Source organism: Papio anubis, chromosome 8, assembly GCF_008728515.1.
Source record: "Papio anubis isolate 15944 chromosome 8, Panubis1.0, whole genome shotgun sequence".
In the NCBI taxonomy this organism is placed as follows: domain Eukaryota; kingdom Metazoa; phylum Chordata; class Mammalia; order Primates; family Cercopithecidae; genus Papio; species Papio anubis.
Genome location: NC_044983.1, coordinates 55,983,396 through 56,005,830, shown reverse-complemented (window position 1 = coordinate 56,005,830; position 22,435 = coordinate 55,983,396). Strand labels below are relative to the sequence as shown.

Here is a 22,435-nt window from a genome sequence, read left to right as displayed (position 1 = left end):
CAGTGGACCCTTGAGGAGTAAGTGACCCTATGCAGTAGCCCGTCTATCTCTAAACAACAGATGCAGTGCTAATGCCGTGAACCCTTGCTCTCCTTAGAAATGGTAAGTGGCATTTACATACTTGGTCTATACTATAATCCAGTTGGCTGCTCTTCATTGTCAAAATCCATCATCCTGCTTCCCTGCCTTTGCTGGCTATATATAACTAATGCTAATAACAGTAAAACGTGATAAGAATATAGGAAAAATAGTACTATGGGAAGATGAAGGCGTGAATAATCCAAGCTTTTAAGATACAGTCTACTGTGTTACAGAGAGACTGATGCTGAAAGAAGTTAGTGACTAGTGAAGTTCACAGAGCTAAAGAGTTGTAGAACTGAAACAAGAATCTTAAGATGAGATTCCTAGCTGAGGTCTTTTATGAGAGCACATTGCCTCTCAGAATTTATCAATGGAGTTGGAGAAGTGCATAGGGTTGCTGCCTCTGTATCCTGCCCTCTCCATAGACCAGACACACCCCAGAGCATATCCAGGCTGTTAGGCTTTGAAGTGAGTCTTGTGAGTCCTCTCTGCTGATAATAGCTGTCTACTTGGACCTTAATAAGACAGTTCATAAGATGTACTGCGGGCTGCTTGATCATTTCCTGAGCCATATCTGTAGTATCATATGCTTTTCCATTCAAACCTGTTTGTCTCCAGATGTCTTTAGCCACTGCATTAGAACAAACTTTGGAGCATGTATCCATAATATGTGTGTATTTGTTAATAAATTATATTCATGTACTAATATGTATTTATATTATATATTTTATGAAGCATAGAAAAAGTTGAAATAAAAAGCCGTTTGATAAAAATAAATATAAGTAGAAGTTATAATATGTTATTTTTGATCATCAGAGGATTGTTTTGTCACTTCATCCCCCCTCCCCAAGGGGACCATGTTTTGTCTTAGAAGAATAAATCCCAAATGTTGTCACGGCTAAATGTTAGGGTCATTTTTCTTTATTCCCATTGGCGTTAGTCATCATCAGATTTAAACTTCTGTTGGTTACCATACTTTTTTTTTTTGTTTGCATGATCCGTATTAGGGTTCTCCAGAGAAACAGGGAGAGGGAGAAAGAGAGAGAAACAGAGGGAGAAAGAAGTGATTGGGATTTAATTTAAGGGATTGGTTCATGTGGTTGTGGGGGCTGGCAAATCTGAAATCTGAAAGGTAGGCTGAAAGCTGGAAATTCATGTAAGAGTTGATGTTGCAGCTTGAGTTTGAAGGCTGGAAACTCAGGCCAATTTTTATCCAGAGCTCTGGAGGCAGAATTTTTTTCTCCCTTGGGGGACCTCAGTCTGTGCTCTTAAGCGCTTTAACTGATTGTATGGCAGAGGCCTGCTCATATAGTGGAGGGCATTCAGCCTTACTCAAAGTCTGTTGATTTAAATGTCAATCACATCTAAAGAGCACCTTCACTGCAATGTCTCTACTGGTGTTTGATCAAACAATTGGGCACCGTAGCCTAGCTAGGTTGACACATAAAATTAACTGTCCTGCATTCCTGTCATCATTTTTTAGCTGGGACTTTTGTGGTATCCTCCTAGCTTATATTCCAGCTTTCAATGTCTGCTACTTCCAATCCAGCCCCTGTACTATCAAAAAGACCTTTGAAAGAAAGAGGTTGTTACGGGGGAGTTGATTCCAGACTGCATACATAATATTCATTGAAATAATATATTGGTTTAGTGTTTTCCAGAATACAGCTATGATAACATTTAAAGCTCTGTGCAGTCTGACCCCTCTAGCTCTCTAGCCTCAACTCTTGTCATTGCCAGACTTCTGTACCCTTTAGCTACCCACCAAGGTACCGTTAGTCCTTCAAATGCACTTACAATTTCCTGCCTCTGTGGCTTTGCTTTGTGAAACAGAACCAGCACTAATTAATATAAGCCACAATATGATAAAATTATTGGAATAAAGAAGGGGCAGTGGCAGAACAGATGTCGATGTGAATAATTCAAGCTTTTCAGATTTGAAAAGACTTTCTTAAGGTGAGCAGAAAGCAAAGGGTGAGATAGCTGGTGTCATGGGCAGAATTGTGGCCTTGCCAAATTCATAATTGAAATGCCAATTCCTAGCACATCAGACTGACCATATTTGGACATAGGGTCATTACAGAAATAATTAGGTTAAAAGGAAGTCATTAGGCAGGCCCTTATCCACTATGACTGGTGTCCTTACAAGAAGAGGAAATTTGGACAAGACTCCTAGAGAGGCAAGACCATGTGAAGACAAAGGGAAAAGGTAGCCATCTTATAAGCCAAGGAGACAGGGCTCAAAAGGAACCAGCCTTGCCCACACCTTGATCTCAGACTTCCACCCTCCAGAAATGTGAGAAAATAAATGTCTATTGTTTAAGCCACCCAGTCAGTGCCACTTTGTGGTGACAACCTTAGCAGACTCATACAGATGGAGAGGAAAGGCACGTGGGGAGCAGAGCAAGCTAACTTGAGAGGCAGCGCAGGTGCAGAGTGCTGTGCCTGTGGGCCACGCATCTAGGTTACCACTACTAGGTTACAGCTGAAGGTTGGCTGAGTTCCAGAATGGGGTGGACATTTGCCTGGTACTTGAGTTAGCCGACCTCTACTGGTGTAGAAAGGGCGTCTGTCATGATTTGTTTGGTCTGAAAATGAGAGAAAGGACCTTTAAGAGAAGGTTTATCAGAAGCAGGACAGAGCTTTGTTTTTTAAAGCTTGGGTCCCTTGTTATTGTGAAGGGAGAATCTCTCCTGCCCTGGAACCACCAAGACTCAGGTGATTGTTGAAGACACAGAAGGTAGAGTGAAGGATGCGTGGGAGAGCTGCTGTTGCTGCTTTCATTTTGTGTTATTTTGCTAGACATGCGGGGGTCATAGCAACCTTCTGTTATCCTTGTTAGCTTGGGTTGACTGAAGTGCCAGCATTTCTCTTAGTTTTGTCTTTTGTTAAAAAGAGTATTTTTTAGAGCAGTTTAACATTTATAGGAAAATTATAAAGACAGTACAGAAATTCCTATGCACTCCAACCCAGTTTCTTCTATTAGTAACATTTTACATTAGCATGGTTACATTTGTTACAATTAATGGACAATTAATGCTGTTGTTGCAGCCAGAGAAGGGAAGATTAAAATTGTCTTTTATTATTGAGAGATTATAGAACATGGTTTTCTTAAAAGCAGTGCCTTTCAGTTGCATTTACTGGATAGTCACAGTCTCTGTGAGTTTTTCACAGCCTCGCAGCCTGACCTGGCTGAGTGAGCCATGGGGCACTTTTCCTAGTTACCTGTTCTATTATTGGTAGAGGATTTCATTACCTCCCTCTAGTGGTCAGTTTTATAATATCAGATTCTACTTGGATTAATTCAGCAGTGGAAAAATCCAATTTGTGGCCATCTTTATGATAATTTTATTGAATATTTTAATATAAATGCTAAAATAAATAGTGGTTGAATTTTAGCTATGTCTTTTGGTATTAGAACTAATTTTAAAATGAGGCAATGTTGTAAGGCGGTAATTATAACTTGATGAAAAGCTGTAGTGATGAAGGTATTATTTACCTACCTATATTATACTAAGCAGTATTTAGTATACTAAATACTTAGTATACTAAAGGTTTACCTACCTACTATTAGACTAAGAACCTCAGTGGACATTTGGTTTTTAATCAGGAATTGAATTTGGCTTCTTGCAAGTGTTTTATCAGTGCTGTAGGAGCAAGTGCTTATTCTAGATAAACTTGAAAGCTGCAAAGCTTTATGAGGCTAGGAGTGAGGGAGGCCTCTGAGCATTGTTTGTCATTTCTTCACAGATAAAATTTTATCTCCAGTGCAGGAAATAGCCTTCTTTTAGAGATTTACATCAGCATTTATTATTTTACCATGGCTTTAAATATGCAGCTTTTTTTTTTTTTTTTCTTTTTTTCCCGGGATGCTATCTCTGGATATTCTTAGAAAGTTAAAATAATTTACTAGAACTACAGACTGGCTTTGTACATTTCCTGATGGAAATACTGGGTGATGCAGGATTTGATTATGCAGGTATTCATCCTTTGAATGAGTTCTAGTGTTTGTGCCCAGACTGGGAGTTTTGTTTCATGGAGATTCAAAAGGATGACATCCCAGGAAAGGTAACTGAATCCATGTGAAGTCTGTGAGTCCCTCTAGTCATCTTCCTCCTCATCAGGACGAAAATTGGACTTAAGAGGCAGCGATCCATTGAGCACTGCTTCTGCTCAGAAATAATAAGGAAGGAGTTCATACAGAGAACTCGTATGAAGCCAGTAGTTTGTGTCTACTTGTGATCCTCTTGCTGTGTGTGATACCATATAGAAATCGTAAAGAAATGGCTATATCTTTGCTTTTATGACTATAAGTAGCACATTAAATGATGTGGTCTGTCTGTTGCCACTCACCCAGCTCCATCTGATCCACTGGAACTCCACTCTGTTTGGCAGCATTGATGAGGCTGTGGGGAAGCCGCACGGGATCGCCATCATTGCTCTGTTTGTTCAGGTAAACTCTCTGCTGTGATTATCGTATTGTTTAGAGATGCTAATTTCCAAATCATTTTGTAAAATACTTTTTATTCTCAATTTTATTGCTTAGAGATGAAATTACACACATACAGGGAACACTTGATAAAAATAGAAAACTTGATCCTTGTGGTTCATCAGAATTCAGCCATATTCGTTGGTAGAAAATAGTTCCGTTATTTAAAGTTAGAAATTTTCTTCAGAGAAACATTCAGGATCTTTGGAGAAATGATTGAGAAAATGACTCCTGAAGGTAGATTTTATTTTATGAAAAAGGTTTTCAGAAAATGTCTTTAGACCCTGGTTTACAGAAAAATCTACAAAAAAAAAAAAAAAAAAAAAAAAAAAGAAAAAGAAAAAAAAAAGAATTATGTAGTAGATTACTTTAGCCCTTCTTTGTTAACAATTTTCACTCTGAGATTACTTGAAATACCTTTGCAGATATAGTCAATATAACATTTAGATTTGAGCACTGTGGTAGGCAAAGGATAGTATATAAATTTACCCAAACATATGAAAGCAGGTCTTGTGCTTTCAGAGGTGAAAACTTAATTCAGTTTTTAAGGTGAATCTTCTAAATTTTGTCTTATTACCTATTTGACATCGTAAAAAATTTAGAGGTGAAAGACTACCTGGAAATTTTAGCTTTAAAGCTGCCATTAGGACCAGAAACCAGAGTTCCTGCTCTGCGTGGCTCTGGGCTGCCTGTTGGATAACCTGGGATTACAGCATGTTAGCACAGTGTTCTTCAAAAACTTAATTTTCCAAAGAGAGTTCGATAATGGGCCCTTTTAAACTTGTTTTTTTATGGCATATATATCACAAATTAATTGCAATAATTTTTAATACATATCTCCTAGATGTTTCTTTATTGATGTTTGAAAGTAGCCATCCAGTTTAGGCTCTTAATATTTTAAAATCAGCATCTTGCAAATATGACACATCATAGAAATTTAGAGGAAATCCTTACATTTTTCAGTGAGTCCTCTTACTATTTATTTCACAGCTTTGTCACAGGTGGGGACCTACATTCCTTGTGTTTTATAACTGCATTATATAACTAGAAAGAAATAACAAAATATTAATGAAAAAATTTTTTCATTATAGAAATATATTTTGATAATTTTTAGTATATTGAAGTAATAATTATGAAGGACTACTCTTATAACCCAGAAAAGTTAATAAAGTATCCAAATCTGAGAAATTGAGACAGTAGAAGGTACTAAAAGTGAGAATAAAAAATAGTAAAATAAAAATAAGAATGCAAATAACCATATAGTCATATATAGAAGGGAAAGGAACATGTCAGTTTCATCTTTGGAATTGGTACTCAAATATTTGTGGATGGAATTAGGTGTGATAACTTAGTATTTTCACTTCCTAATTCTTACTACGTAACAGGTGACCTGGATTTATAGAGCTTCGGACTGAAAACTCAGCCCCTTAGAACTAATGCGAGTGTTTCCAAGAACAAGCTGCATTATTGCAGGCAAGGGAAAGCCTGGGGAGCAAGCACACTTTTTCTAACTTTTCATAAGTTTCTGTGAGGAAAAATTCAGGTTATCTGTGTGCAAATTCTCAGGAGAGAGTAAAACTGCAGAACTGAGAGCAAAATTTCAGGAAGGAGGGAAGGAGAGGGGAAGGGAAGGATGGGCTGAAATCCATCTGGGGAGTCTGGCCCTCGGGCTGGAGGAAAGAAATTCGGTGGGAGGGAAGTCGGAGGCATTGAGTAGACTTTCCTTCCAAGAAGTTTGGCCAAAGGAAGGAAGGAAGGACAGATGGGGCAATAACTAGCAATGATGTCCAGTGAATCTTTTGAGATTTGAGATCTGCCTGTAGTTTTTGTTTTTCCCTGAGCAATAAGATCTATTGCAGAGATAGAGATTAAAAATACTGGAAAGAGAGGGTGTCACTGATGTGGAAAAGTCCTGGAGGAGGCAAGAGGGCATGGGGTGGAGAGCTTATGCGGTGGACTAATCTCAGATAGGAGCAGACCCACCCCTTCTCCAAAATAGAGGGCCAGGAGGAAAGGGTGGGCACACATGGGGCCTATTTGTAGGTGGAGAAGGGCAGGACATTAAGGGAGTTCATGCCTGATGACCTTCATTATCTCTGAGACACAAAGCAGAACTATTTATAGAACAAAGAAAACGTGGGTGTGGGATTGAGTCTTGAAATAGACCAGAAGAGGATGATAATAGACTTGGCTCACTGAGGGACTGGACACCCCAGATCATACAGGACAGAGTATGATGGGTTGTTCTTTATCCAGGTAAAGGACTAGAGAGTTCTAGTAAGTTGTTGTGTTGATCCATCACAGAGCAGATGATTTAGGAGGTAAAAGGATTAAAGAATGGAGAGTGGTTGGAGAGACATCATTCTGTCTAACCAGTCCCACACCATGTCTAGGCAGGAGGGGGAAGGAGAAGAAGCCACAGGGACCTCCCAGCCTTGGCTCCTGGTGATCAGTGAAGGGGAGAAAGGAAAGAGCAGGAGAGCTGGATGACCCAGGGCATCTGGTCAGAGAGGCCAGTCTTTCAGAATTGAAGTTTTCAGAATGAGAGCACGTACCAGGAGTGTCCTCAGAGTTGGTTTGCTGAGGTGGAATGGGGCAGAAGGCCACAGACTGAAGGGTGAAGAGACTTAGGCCAGGGAGGGGCCTCCAACCCTGGGTGCTGAAGCTGTCCAGGGTAGTAGCAGGAGGTGATGCCTGGGAGAGATTGTCTAGTGGGTCAGTAAGGGAGAAAGAAGGAGGCCTTGATAGCCTTAGAGAATGGTTCCCTTGGGAGGATGGCTTGAGCATGTGGGTCAGAGAGTTCCACACTGAAGGGAGCAAGAGTTCACTGACTGTGGATCCCAGTCTGTCTCCCTGGGGGACTGCATGGCGTCTACTCGAAGGGCCTGCAAAAGAGCCATGCCCTTGGGCAGACCTGAGGGGTTCAGGTAGATCAGGAAGTGGTGGGAGATGTTGGCAGAAATGCAAGGTTGTTCTGTTCTAGAGAGTGCAGTGGAAGATAAGGAGAGATTGAGTTAGAAGTGAAAAAAACAGGTGGTTCAGGGCTGAGATGCCAGGCAAGGAGAACGGACCAAAGTGGTTTGCATTTCCAGTGGTGGTGAAAGACGGCAAAGGTGAGAGCTGAGAAATGAGTTGTTCTCGAGGTTCCTAGTGGGCTTTTGGTACCAGGTTGTGTTATCTGAACAGTTGCTTGCATGGTTTTAGCAGTTGGGGTGTGGAGATTATCATCAGTACTTGCTTTTTGCTGGTCATCATTACTTCATACAAAAATTTGGCAAGGAAGGAAAAGAAAAAGATGGCGTAATAACAGAGTTTATAGAATTTGCAAGATATAAAGTTTTGCCCATAAAGTAGAGTCTTTATAGATAGAAGGAGCTAGTAATAGTTGTTAAGCGCTACTGTATGGAAAAACTATATTTGATGCTGTAGGGCGTCCAGATTAAGAATAATAATGGACATTAAATGAATTATGATGACCCAAACCTGTTCTACAGCTTTCGTTTGATTTAATCTTATCTACAAACCTATCATTTTTATCCTCCCCAGCAAATAGCTGAGGAAGCGGAAGGATGTAGAGGTTAAGTACACTTGCTTAAGGCCACGCAGCTAAGAGGTGGCAGAGTCAGGATTGGAATCCAGGCAGTCCAGTGCAAAGTGAGCCTGCTCCTGAGCTGCCACATTGAGTGGCCTTAGTGTTCATATGTGGACTCTTCAAAGAGTTTACAACCCGACAGGAGTTGCCTGAGATGAAAGCAGACCCCAAGTGCAGACGTAGGCCTCCCAGTGCTATAGCAAGGTTAAACCGGTAAGACAAAGAGAGGTCCATTTCTCCTGAAGAATGGGTAATGATTTCTGCCTAAAAATTCAGGCTGCTGTACCCACAGGTACATATGCATTAGGTTTTAATTTTTTTTGTTTGTTTTTAACTTTAGAAAGTTTACTTTCTGTTTTTAGAGCCTATCTCAGGAATAATTGTAGACTCTTGGAAAGTAGTTCACGTCTTGATGGTTTAGAGCTGACTGGCCTACCTTAGGTGGAGCATTTCTTGTATCTCTCCTGTGCCTTTGGATGCTCTTTCATCTGCATGTTTTGCAGTTGGTTAATATTGGTAGAAACAGAGAATGTGAACATACTGACAGCTACTCTTGCTTCTCTTAGGTCATTCTGCAAATATCTATGTAGAAGGAGAAAAGCTGACAAAAGCAGCGATTGTTTATTTGAGGTTCTAAATGACCTCCATTACTCTCCTCCATTATCATGGACCATTGGAAATTGGTCAGATTTCATTTAAAAGTTTTAAAGCCAAAGTCAAGAATATTAAGTGTTAGAATTTTTTTGTCTCAATTTTTTTGGGGGCATTTTATACACTAATAATATATAGTGATATGTTTTTAAAAATAAGGCTATAAAAAGCACATTCTTATTTATTTAAAAATAGGTAGTTATAAAATTATGTCTAGTAGTAATCAAGAAGGGTCTTGATTTTGATGAATTTAACATACAAAATCACATACCTGCTTTTCTAAGTTAATATAATTTTTCAGTATTGTTAAAATCTTTATAGCAATGATCTATAGATGCCAGAGTTAAACATGGAAGGGTTTGAACATGTACTGAGTAGTTTTAATTCAAAAATATCCTTGATATTTTTATATAACAGTGCTTTATAATTTGATATATTATATGTAGCAAAATGAGTGATTCCTATACATAGTAAGAATTTAGAACGAGTTCTTGTACATTTACATATCTAATACTTTATTATACTAGCTTCGTTACAACTTTAATTACCTTTAGTAGACATTGACCTAGTTATTAATAAAAGGCCATTTAATTGTTCCTCCAAAAGGACATTCAGATGGACTGGAACCAAGTTCTGTTAGTTTTTTTTTTTTTTTTTTTTGGTGATAGAGTCTCACGCTGTCACCCATGGTGGAGTGCAGTGGCATGATCTTGGCTCACTGCAACCTCTCTGCCTTCTGGGATCAAGTGATTCTTCTTCCTCAGCCTCCCGAGTAGCTGGGACTATAGGTGTGTTCCACCACACCCAGCTAATTTTTTGTATTTTTAGTAGAGACAGGGTTTCACCGTGTTAGCCTCGATCTCCTAACCTCATGATCCACCCAACTCGGCATCCCAAAGTGCTGGGATTACAGGCATGAGCCACTACTCTAGGCCCTGTTAGTTTTTTTTTTGAGTTAAAGCTAAACACTGAAAAATGTTGTGGTTGTGGTTTATGCTTTATATTTTTCAGATAGGAAAGGAACATGTTGGCTTGAAGGCTGTGACTGAAATCCTCCAGGATATTCAGTATAAGGTAAGTCATTATTTAAAATAATATAGAAATACTGGTTGTGTAGGAGGTCCCTGTGACCACCCGCAGGCTCGATGCTATGTTAGAAGGACTCACAGACCTCAGAAAAGCTGTTATCCTTGTGGTTATGGTTTATTACAGTGAAAAGAAACAGATCAAAAAGCAGAAGGAAAAGGTGCACGGAATGAAGTCCAGGGGAAACCAGGCACAAGCTTCCAGGTGTCCCCTCCCAGTGGAGTCATGTGAGGAGGCCCCTAATTCTCCTAGCAATGATGTGTCATAACATGTGTGAAGTGTTGACAACTACAGAAGCTCACTCTAGCCTTAGTGTCCAGAGATTTATTAGGGGTCAGTCATTGAAGCACAAAATGCCTGCAACGTAACTGTCCTCAGCTACTCACTCTCTAGCAGCAACCCTCTCCCTGCCCTCTTCACCATAAGTCACATTGTTAGCATCAGCTTCTCTGTTGCAATTGGTACAGTATGTCTGAAGGCCTCAAACATAACAACAGGAGTTCACCATAAATACAGCATGGCCCAAGGCTGCAGGCGCACAGAAACACTCTTATCAGGTAGAATATTCCAAGCTCAGAGTTTATATCCCAGGACCCAAGAGTTAGTCCTAAAAGCAGGCCTTTATATGGGATGTGCAGGATTTGAGCAACTCAGGCCTGCTGAGTTAACCCTTTCCTACCTGCATAAAAGTTGTATAAATGAAACAAATAAAAACTTGGGGAATCATATTTCAAAGTATTTACGTTAAATAAATTTAAAGAAAGAAGACAAGTACACATATGCGGTAAGATAACATCCAAGAGAAGGTGATCAACATGACCCTGCAATGATATGGCCTAGCATTGCTAGGAAGCCAATGCCGCCACCACCACACTCAGCTTGTTTTTGTATTTTTAGTAGAGACAGGGTTTCACCATGTTGGCCAGGGTGGTCTTGATCTCTTGACCTCATGATCCACCTGCCTCCGCCTCCCAAAGTGCTAGGATTACAGGCGTGAGCCACCGCGCCTGGCCCAGTGCCAGTCTCTCTTATAAGCAGTGCCTTCTTGGCTCACTCTTAGTCAGTTGAATGTGAGTGGCCTGGGGGAGGGGAAGTAGTCCAGTCTTGTAGGGCTGCTGGAGATACAGACCAGGAGTGGAACTTGTTTAATTACAGGAGATCCAGAGACCCAAAGCCAGTTTTAAGAAAGATCAATTTGGGAATCAAGTTTGATTAGGTTTATACTAGCACAGCCCAGGGTATCCTGAACCAGGCAGAACCCCCACTGAAGATCTCCTGAGTAGGTTTGGAATGAACCCAGCTTCCAAGGGAAGCCCAGTCCAGACAAAAGAAGCTGATAAAAAGACAGTGAGGGCACATTTTGACTTATATTTGTACAACTGCAATGGGCTGTGGGCTGTGAAAGTTTCCTTTATTTCATCATCTAATAGGACACCAATCATTATGGAATTCAGGAGGATTGGGGAGGCAAGTGAGCTAGATTCTTTAATGTATAAAATAGTCCCAGGAAGTCAGGAAGGGACTTGGAGGTTATGCAATAACTTTCCCTATTGCATCTGTATTGATAGAGAAAAATCTTTTAAGAAACATCTGATTCACATGACAGGACTATTTGCCTCTAAAGTCTAAGCAATTTAAATGACATGATTTAAAATGATGATCTTAAATGTGAATTGTTGAATAAGGGCACAAATTATTCCCTTGCAATTTAAATCTAGCTTTGACAAACACTGATTGGAACAGAATATTTCCATCTGTTTCAGATCTCCGTTTCCAGATGAGGAGAGCATCTAGTATAGATCCCAGAGCTGAATTACCAAATCCAAATAGGACAAAACAAGAAGTTGCAAGCCAGGTTGTAGTGCCAAAAAGGTTAGGAGTTGAAATGAAAGCAAGCAGGAGGAAAGGCATTTTGAAAATTCCCCCATCCAGGGTTCAGGCATTTTACAATGAGAATTTAGCCCAAGTCTCTGGTATGAATGTGCTCAAAGCAGAAAAGGTAACTGACATGGGGCAGATGGGGCACCATGTGTAGGTTCCACACCAGGACTTACAGGGATAATTGAACTGTGGTAGCAAAGAAAATAGCCATAGAATTAGAGCAGGAACCAGACAATGTTACTCCAGTGAGAAGGTGGAAGGAGATACCCACAAGTCTGTGGAACCTGATGAGGCCATTCAGAAAATACTTCATTCTAATTTTTTAGTTCTAATAGATTTTTATTCTAAAATCTAGAAATATTACATTAACATTGGGTAAACATTTTTTCTTTTCAGGGGAAGTCCAAAACAATACCTTGCTTTAATCCTAACACTTTATTACCAGGTAAGTATTTATCTGATTGCATAAAATGAATTTTAATGATCCACAAAGAGCTTTCATAGGATTGTCATTTGTAAAAATTGCTACCTCTGTGTAAAGCACCAGTATAATAGAATAACTTTGGCCGGGTGTGGTGGCTCACGCCTGTAATTCCAGCTACTCAGGAGGCTGAAGCAGGAGAATCACTTGAACCCAGGAGATGGAGGTTGCAGTGAGCCGAGATCATGTGACTGCACTTAGCCTGGGTGACAGAGTGAAACTGTCTCAAACAAACAAACAAACAAACAAAGAAAAAACCTTGATGTACCTCTAAGACTGATCAGTGGAGTTCTTAATCCTTAGAGTAAAATAGACTTTGTATCTAATTTTGTAAGGTTACCTCTCTGCAGTAATACTGTTATTATATATTACTCTAATTGTATTTGTGTAGAGGTAACAATTATACATAAAATACTCAGAATATGATTTAAAGGTTGTTGTATATAAAATTTTGATCTTTACATTTCTCTGCCCAAATTATGTGCTGTCTCTTAGTGTTTTAAACAAAACCAAACAGTTGGTACATTGTATCTTCTATTTTCTACATTTAATTAATCTACAACAAACCAATTTCTATCATATGTTAAACATTTATCCATCATATTAATCATAAATTCCTCTAATGCAGAGCTAAAAGATTTCATAAGAATAACCCATTTTGTTCTATTGTAATATTTTAATATTTTGCTGTTGCAGAAGCAGTATAGTGGTAGCTAGAACTGAATGGTTAAAAATACAGGCTTTTGGACAGACGTGGTGGCTCACACCTATGTAATCCCAACACTTTGGGAGGCTGATGTGAGAGGATTGCTTGTGACCAAGAGTTTGAGACTAGCCATAGCCAGACCTCGCTCTCAAAAAAAGAAGAAATAATTGCTGGCTGTGGTGGTGTGCACCCATAGTCCTAGCCACTTGGGAGGCTGAGGTGAGATGATTGCTGGAGCCCAGGAGTTTGAGGCTGCAGTGATTCATGATCACATCACCACACTCCAGCAGCCTGGGTGATAGAGCCAAACCCTGTCTCTTAAAAACGATAATACAGGTTATGAAGCCAGACTGCACGAATTCGAATCCTGGCTTTGCCAGTGATTATTAGCTGAGTGACCTTCGGCAAACTACTACTCTTTTGAGATTCAGTTTCCCCATCTGAAAAATAATGTTAATATTATTACCTATCTCACTGGTTTGTTGTGAAGGTTAAATGAATTAAAGTAAATTGCTGGCACGTCATAAGCGTTCAATAAATATTAGATATGAAATAGTCAGGTAAGTCCTTTAATAAAGTGAAAAAACCCAAAATATAGATACACTTCTAAAGTGATTAAACTTTACAGGTATATATAGTAATCCATTGATAGAAATCACTGTAAATAATAGAGAATTCATCATGTTTTTTTATCAATTTTTTTTTCCACAATGAGTACTGTAAGAATGTGGAGCTCTAGTTTAAAAACGACATCCATCTTAGAAGCATCATTTGGACAGTTTGTAATTTTGAAAATTGTTGGAGTCATCAGGATTGTTATTAATTCACTTGCCTTTTCCATGACATATCCACGTGGCCGTGCAGACCCTCTGCTGCGGGATTACTGGGTGTATGAAGGCTCTCTCACCATCCCACCTTGCAGTGAAGGTGTCACCTGGATATTATTCCGATACCCTTTAACTATATCCCAGCTACAGGTGAGTGTGCTGCTTTGAATCTTTCAGAGTAAAGTTATGAGTTAAACATTGTTTCTGAGAAAGGAAAACGTCTGTTTTATGTTTTAGCTCCTTTTAGATCAGTCATACCTCTCCAGATGAAAGTTAAGTGGCTTGAACTAGTGAAAGTGATTGAAAGGTCAAGGATGGACAGAACCCAACACTAATTTATGGTCTGTATTTTAAAAGTTAGTTTTTAGAGAGTTAATCGAGATCACTGAAAGGCAAAAACCTTTTATTAGTCTAGTTATTTCCTTATGTGAATTTCCCCAGGTGTGGAGAATAGAAAGTCTGGAAGTAAAGTGGGGATGCTGGTTATTTCTGTGAGTCACTCATAGGCTTTGAAATCCTTTTGCCTTGGTGTGTACAGGAAAATTCTGCATGTGTGGGGTGAAGGACCCAGAAGGAGTGCCCTAGAAAATTCTGGATTGTTTGCTAGCTCCACTTTTGGTCACCCACCCCCGGCCTTGGGCTCTTCATAGGTGCCCTAAATGCTACTGCACAGTGGGTGGGAGCACCTGAGTGAATTGTCACTGGGATGTTAGCTGGTGGAACATGAGGCAGCATCACTCGAATCTATTTAAACCATGATTTTGATATTACAAAAGGGGCTTTAAATATCTCCTGTCTTTCAGGCATCTGTCTAAGGGATGGATATGTTCTGGAAAACTGTATTGTTTCTTCATGATCAACCTCAAAAGACTTGGGAAATACTCTCAGCAAACCAAGTTTTCTTTGGTAGCTTTTAAATATTCACCATTATTTCTTGAAGTTAAAAAGCTCAAGTTCACTAACTTCTCAGTAAAGCTTTCTTTAGTTTGTCCTTAAATCTTAAAAAAATCCTTCTTCCAACATTTAATAATTTTATTTATTTGTGTTTTGCTAGGGATTAATTTAATAATTTCCCCACTCAGCCTCTCCTTCCCATACCCTTCATTATTTTATGAACTTTGATCATATCACTTTTGAACCTCATATTTTTATGACAAATTCTAATTCCTATATTTAGTCATTCATCTATTTGTTTTTATAAGAGACTATTCTTCACATGATTAGACTAGGGGTATGGGTTTGAGAAAAACCACTGTGGAGGTGAAGGGCTCTTCTCATCACACTGAACGGGGGTATAAGTGTATGCCAACACTCACTTATCACTGGTGATGTGTTCTTGTTTTTTAGTACCACTAAATGCACTTTGCTTTTAATTTAAAAATGAAGAACAAAAAGAAACCCTTCCTGAATGCCAACTGGACACAGAGGATAACGAGATTAAAACAGTTTTTACTGTCAAAAAGTTCACCAAAGAGTTGGGGAGGCAGATGACTAAACAATTAACATGATAATAAGTAAGGTGCTCTGGAATCACCTATGGAAGAAAACCAACCCAATCCAAGAGGTTTAGGGAATAATTTCTGCAAAATATTAGAAATTAGTCCAGTGAAGGACAGGAAAGAAGTTAGAAATTTGGGTCCAATGTTAAGCCTAGAGTTTTGGACTCACGATATCTAGATTTGGGACTTAACAGCGAAGATGACAGCTGCTACAACAGATAAACCTCAAATGTCAGTGGCTTAACACAGTAGAAATTTATTTCATACTCACATAAAATCCAACATATGTGTTTCTGATTCGCAGTGAAGGCTTTTCTCTGTGTAGTCATTCAGGGAACCAGGTTGGAAGAAACACTTCCATCTTCACTGCCCTCCTCCCACAGTCGCCCTCAATGAGAATAGGGTGAAGGATCTCAACAGGGGTCTTTTGAGGGCCAGTGGTATAAACAGGGAGTTGTACTTACTTTCTGTTAGCTAGAACTGGTCACATAACTACCCTAACTGCAGGGGAAGCTGGGAAGTGCATTCTAGCTTCACGCCCAAGAAGAAGACAAAAACAGATTCGGTGATCAGATGAGCAAGAATTCCTGGCACCATAGCTCAAGCTGAGTAGGAAGACAAGAAGATAGCTCCCACTCTATGCAACCCCGCAGTGGAGATGGGGGAGATGATGCCTCCTTAGGAACTAAGGACCAGGGGTCTTGAGAAGGACAGGGAGGGAGAGTTGCCAAGATGTGGAAGAGGAGGGGATTAATACTGAGAAATGCTGTGGACAAGTGCTGCCAACCCTAGCATCAAATAACTACAGCACCTTTTAAAAATGGACCCGGGCCAGGCGCAGTGGCTCATGCCTGTAATCCCAGCACTTTGGGAGGCCGAAGCGGGCGGATCACAAGGTCAGGAGATCAAGACCTTCCTGGCTAACACGGGGAAACCCCGTCTCTACTAAAAATACAAAAAATTAGCTGGGCGTGGTGGCGGGTGCCTGTAGTCCCAGCTACTCGGGAGGCTGAGGCAGGAGAATGGCATGAAACCGGGAAGTGGAGCTTGCAGTGAGCCGAGACCGCCCACTGCACTCCAGCCCGGGGGACAGAGCAAGACTGCATCTCAAAAAAAAAAAAAAAAAAAATTGGCCCAGGTGCTTGGAGTTCTGAACTTCTGGCTTCCATCTGGCTTACATTCTGGATCTCAACTTGTTCTTGTCCTTTGATACCTAACTCTTTCCCTGGCCAGGCATGCTCACTGCTTGATTCTGGTTTTAGTATCCTCCTTTGTTGCTGAGTTTTGGCTTCCCTTCTCCAATACGATTCCTCCTCCATCCCTTCCACTGTGCTGTTTCTGGTTCCTCTAGGTAAGGAAACACCTTAGCCCATCTAAGCAGTTTGCCTCGAGGCCCCTACCATGATGAAAGCCTTCTTTTCTTTTCTGATTTGCCTCATCTTTGCAAACAAGATGCATGAACAGGAGCTATCATCGCCAGTTAGGTCATTGTTAACCCAGAGGAGATGTTTCTGTAGAATGTTGAGCTGAACGTAGAGGGACCAAGCATAAATATGGACCATATATAGACCATCTTTCTAGAAGTTTTATGGGAAAGGCAAGGAGGGATTTAGGGACAACGTTTAGAGAATAGTCAAGTATTTTTTGTTTTGTTTTGTTTTCTTAAGATTTAGGAAACACTAGAGGTTTTGTAGGCATATTGAAAATAATCTGTGAATAGAACAGTTGATCCCTTGATGTGGTGACTACCGTTATCATTCCCAGGTTTCAGATGAGGTGATTGAGGCCTGTGGAGATTAAGAAACCTTTGCCTAATTGACACAGGTAGTATGGATAGATTTGGGGATCCAGCCAGTCATGTGTGATGTCAGTGCTGGGTGCTTAACTACTGCCCCTTTTGGTGTGCCCTCTTCAACACTGCACTTCGTTTGAGACCTTCTTTCTGCATGAGGCCTTGTCAGGAAGCCCACAGCAGTGTTCAAGGAGGTTTCTGCCTTTTCTGTGTTATGTTCTGTATCCGCAGTTGGAGGAGTTTTGTTTCTCTCAGGCAGTTGGAAACCCATAACAAGAACTTCAGAGGCTGAGGCCTAACGTGCAAATGTAGGGATCCTTAGCATCAAAAAAAAGAGCAGAATAGGCTGGGCGCGGTGGCTCATGCCTGTAATCCCAGCACTTTGGGAGGCCCAGGCAGGCAGATCACGAGGTCGGGAGTTCGAGACCAGCCTGGCCAATATGGTGAAACCTCATCTCTACTAAAAATACAAGTATTAGCTGGGTGTGGTGGTGGGTGCCTGTAATCCAAGCTACTCAGGAAGCTGAGGCAGGAGAATTGCTTGAACCCGGGAGGTGGAGGTTACAGTGAGCCAAGATTGTGCCATTGCGGTCCAGGCTGGGCAATGGAGGAAGACTGCGTCTTAAAAAAAAAAAAAAAAAAAGACAGAATAACAAAACAAATGAGACACCCAAGAAAAGAATATGAACAGAGAAGAGTCAAGTAGTGAGGATGGAAGGAGATAGTCCCCTGAGATCCTGAGGTACTTTCCTGAGGCTGATACTTCCTGGGGTATCCTTCCTAAGACTCTTCTAAACTGGGAGGACCCTGTGCAATTCACTCTTTTCCGTTTGCCATCTGGTTGCTCCAGGTCCCTTCTCTTGCTGACTTTGTATTTCTGAAGCAGAGAAGGGGTCTAGGGTTAGCAGGTGTGTGAGGGCCATGCTCACTGCCGGCCGCCCCATCCAGGTCAGACTCAGGGACTGCAACCTGAGCAGGGGCCGTGGGTCATACAGTCACTGTTGTTCTATGAATGGCACATGTAAAACATCAAACTTGCCTCTGCATTTACTTTTCCTACAGTTTGACTCGAGGATACATATACATTTCTTTGTTGTTGTTGCAGATAGCCCAAAATCTTAGATGCCCAAATTTCAAAGCCCTGAGGCTTAACATACAGCTTGTTTTATGATACTGGGATGCATTCATTTGCTTTTACTTGTCATTGACCCTGTTAATACAAGCAGTGTATTGATATGGTAAGGTAATAATTGCATAGTCCTAGCTTCCTTTTCTTTATCCTTCTCATAGGCAGTTTTTAGCATGCAAAATTGCTCCTTTGAGGCTGATGTGGAGTCTGAAGGAATGCATGCATTCATTCCTTCATTTATTTGGCAGTTATTTGACAATTGTTATGTGCCAGTTACTGTAATCAGTACTGACAAGGGGAGAGCCAGTAAGACACCTCAAAGAATTCACTATCTAGGAGGAAAGGCCAGCTGATACATAGGTGTACATTAAAAAAGAAAAAACAAAACAACAAACAAAAAAACCCCAGTCATTTGCTGTGTCCAGCACTATGGGATGATATGGACATAGTCTTGAGGTAGCACATAGGAAAGGTGCCCGCATGAGAGTTAGTTATCTAGATGGCCTTCCCCAAGCCAGGTCAAGAGGTGTTGCCTGAGTATTTGTGGGAATTGCCAACGGGAAAAGTGTATGTATGCTTGTGTCTGGCAGGGAGGCCAGAGAACAGGGTGCATTTGGGGAAAGCTTGTGGTAAGTGTGGAGAGCCTATGACATGAGGGGGTTGGAGAGGGGAGCAGGAGACTTCCTCAGTGAGCCTCAGGGCTGTGCTATGGAGATTGGTTTTTCTCCTGAAGGTGGCAAAGAATCCCGGAAATGTTGTAAGGAGGAGGGAGATATGACCAAGTTTGAATTCGAGCAGCATACTCTGTAGCTGCAGTGTGAAGATGTGGGTCACACGGCAGTGAGATGGAGGGAAGGGAGTAACTTTAGAAATAATACAGAAGCAGAAGCAGAACCTGGTGGCTGATGACATAGGAAGGATTTTGGGGAGGAAAGACCCCCTTGTCACTGGACCTCCCCTGGATTTGGCTTGGTTGACTGGCAAGTGTAAGGTGTTGCTTTCTACCATGACAGGGAATCAAGGAGGAAGAGCAGCCTTCATGGAGAAGATGCCAAGTTTATGGTTGCATATTGACAGTTTGAGATGCCTTTAAACATCCAAGAAAGGGGTATGGTGGGTGAAGCTGTTAGTGTAGAAGAGGAGATCATTCAGGGAGAGAAAAGAAGTGATTCAGAGAACAAGGGATGTGTAACCAGGGGTGTGCACTATAAGAGTGCCCCCAGGAAATGGCTTGAGAAGTGGAAAAATTCAGGAGTCTCATGTGATGGGTAGAGAAGCCATGGGAGAGGCAAGTTTCAAGTTTCAAGAAGGAGTAGAGAAATCATGAGTATCAGATTCTGTACACACATTCAGTTAAGGACTAAAAAGTGTTAACTGGATTTAGCCACAAGGAGAGATTATAGACTAGAGAACAAAGTAGATGAGCTGAGTGTCTATAGTCACATTTGTTCAGCATTACTTTATCGAGGGTAATTTCCTAAAAGTAGATCAGATCTTTTAGTGAAACTTTTTTTTCTCGGCCAGATGCAGTGGTTCACGCCTGTAATCCAAGCACTTCAGGAGGCTGAGGTGGATGGATCACCTGAGGTCAGGAGTTTGAGACCAGCCTGGCCAACATGGTGAAACCCTGTCTCTACTAAAGATACAAAAATTGGCCAGGTGTGGTGGCAGATGCCTGTAGTTCCAGCTACTTGGGAGGCTGAGGCAGGAGAATCACTTGAACCCGGGAGGTGGAGATTGCAGTGAGCCGAGGTTGCACCACTCCAGTCCAGCCTGGGCAGCAAGAACGAAACTCCATCTCAAAAAAAAAAAAAGTTCTTTATAATCACAACAAATCTTAATTTATTGAAAGGTTTATTGGGCCTTGTTGAGTGCCCAATATTCCCATTTACACCTAGAATTCCTTTAAAGATTCCCTTGCCAGCGTTCACAATATTAATGCTGAACTATACTGAGAATGTTAACTGATCCTGTAGATAAGGTACAATATTTTACTACTATACTGGCCAGTGTGTTATGCTAAAATCCAGAGACAGACCATTGTGCCTTAGGCTCTCTGGCTTCAAAGGGAACCTAGCTTTGTATTTTTCCTTGAAATAGGCCAGTGACAAAGTCTAACCCTAACCTACTAAAGTCATGCCGCCTGATTATTGGGAGACAAACCATCTCTTACCACAGGGGAGCCGAAGCTGAATGAATGCATATTGGAAGGAATAATCTCGGCTGCCCTTGAAAATAGATGACTTTTCAATTAGCTGTCCTTCTCAAGGAGAAGATTTAGGTGCTATTAGCACAGAGCTCCATCACAGCATCTGTTCAGAGGGCAGCAGAGTTAAAATGTAGACACACAGAGACACACATTTACGTATATTACAATGCTATTTAGAGTGATTTAGAAAAACATTATAATCTTAGGGGAATATAAATCAGTCTGTCCTTGAATGTTTTACTTGGTGCTGCTCATAGAATTTCACAGGAAGCAGAGCAAAAACGGAAAAGGTCCAAAGAAGGCAGCAAAAGTGAGAGGAATCAAAGGAATAGGATGTGATTCTAGGAGTTAGACCAAGAAAAATTGAGAAGCCTCAAAAATTGAGAAGGGGAGGAGAGAGATGCTTGACATATAAAATAGCAAAAGGAACAATGAATGGCAGGTGGAATTTCCACATAGCTGATTATATTGAGAAATTTGAAAATTTGCATTAAATTAAAGAACAATGTTTTCTTCTATATCATAAGATTTATGTATGTAATTAAGCTGCTGAATATTATTTTGCAAAGAATTGGTATCTTGACATGCATCACCTGCCTTAGGATAATGGTATCGGCACTAGCAACATTGAAGAAGTTCTAAATCATAATGGTTTCCTATTAAATGCATAGTAGCTGTGATTCAGGGAGGTGTAGACTTCAGCTGAAGTGTAGTGTGGGCTGTTAAGCCCATCATACATTGTCCTGAGTACTATTAATAGGAATTCTAGAATATGGGTCTGGAAGCCCCTTCTTAGTTGAATTTTTCTTATTATTCCTGGTTAGCATGCCTTATGTAGGGAGAAAAAAAAACAATTGGATGGATCTGAATGAGTATATATTTCTTTTTTAAAAATGATCTCTATCTCTAACCATTAAAAAACTTTACTAAAATTTTTTTATTTCCATAGGTTTTTAGGGAACAGGTGGTATTTGGTTACACAAGTAAGTCCTTTAGTGGTGATTTGTGAGATTTTGGTGCACTGATCACCCTGGCAGTATACACTGAACCCAATTTGTAGTCTTTTATCCCTCACCCCCTTCCCACCCTTTCCCCCTGGGTCCCCAAAGTGGGGACTCAGTGTGTGTGTGTGTGTGTGTGTGTGTGTGTTTGTGTGTGTATGTATACACATATATACATATATAATATATATAACACACATATATATACACACACACACATATATACACACACACACATGCACACGCACACCACAGTTTCTTTATCCACTCATTGATTATGGACATTTTAACCATTAAATAACTTTAATATAAACGATGGTCTTAGCATTCGGAAGCCAAAGTAAAAAAAAATTTTTTTTTTCAGCTGGATGGTCGTGTTTGGAAATGAGATTCCAAGAACAGAATATAAATACCAAAACATTACCAAATCTAACAACATAAATTTTAAGACATATTCTGATTTCCCAGAGTCATTAAAATGTGAATACATATTAATCTTAGAACTGATAAAACAGAGCATTATGGTGTAGTGGCATCTGTGCAAATATGTATATACACATACAGAAATGGGTTGATAATTAAGTTTTACTGTCCTTTTCCTGCCCTTTTCTTCCTCCTTTTTCTGCATTCCCTCCCTACTTATCTATTTCTTAGCTTATCTACATTTTCATATTAAATGTCTTTGTTTTTTCCTTTCTCTTTCAACTTAAAGTAACACCAGTGAAATGAAGGAATATGAATGTGTTTATTGTTTTTTCACCCTGTGGATACATGACATGTCTTCTAGAATATTGAAAACTACTTTAAATGTTCTTTTCTTCAGTCTTTCCTCCTCTTCATTCCTTCTGCATTCCTTGTTTCCTGTGGGTTGGAAAGTAGCACTTTTTACATCCTGACAGCCCGAGTTAGTGCCTGGCATGTGCTCAGCCTGTGGGATCTAGAAGCACATCTGGCCCTGGACAATCAAGGAAGTCTGACCCCATTCACGAAGCAGCAAGCCTTTCTCAGGGG

General features: G+C 40.4%; 1 protein-coding gene across 4 annotated transcripts in view; it reads left to right on the top strand.

The window, feature by feature from the left end:
• CA8 (carbonic anhydrase 8) overlaps positions 1-22,435 on the top strand; it is a 92,673-nt gene that overhangs the window by 44,385 nt on the left and 25,853 nt on the right. For 3 of the 4 annotated variants that reach the window (XR_650654.3, XM_003902795.4, XM_009213086.4), the window contains exons 4-7: positions 4,439-4,534; positions 9,825-9,887; positions 12,177-12,225; positions 13,832-13,944. Coding sequence is in view for 3 of the 4 variants with exons in the window: in XM_003902795.4 (XP_003902844.1) it covers positions 4,439-4,534; positions 9,825-9,887; positions 12,177-12,225; positions 13,832-13,944 (321 nt within the window). In the remaining variant the exon portion in view is untranslated. Of the gene's footprint in view, positions 1-4,438; positions 4,535-9,824; positions 9,888-12,176; positions 12,226-13,831; positions 13,945-14,235; positions 16,214-22,435 lie in introns of those variants that run through there. The other variant, XM_017962035.3, reaches the window with a different exon arrangement.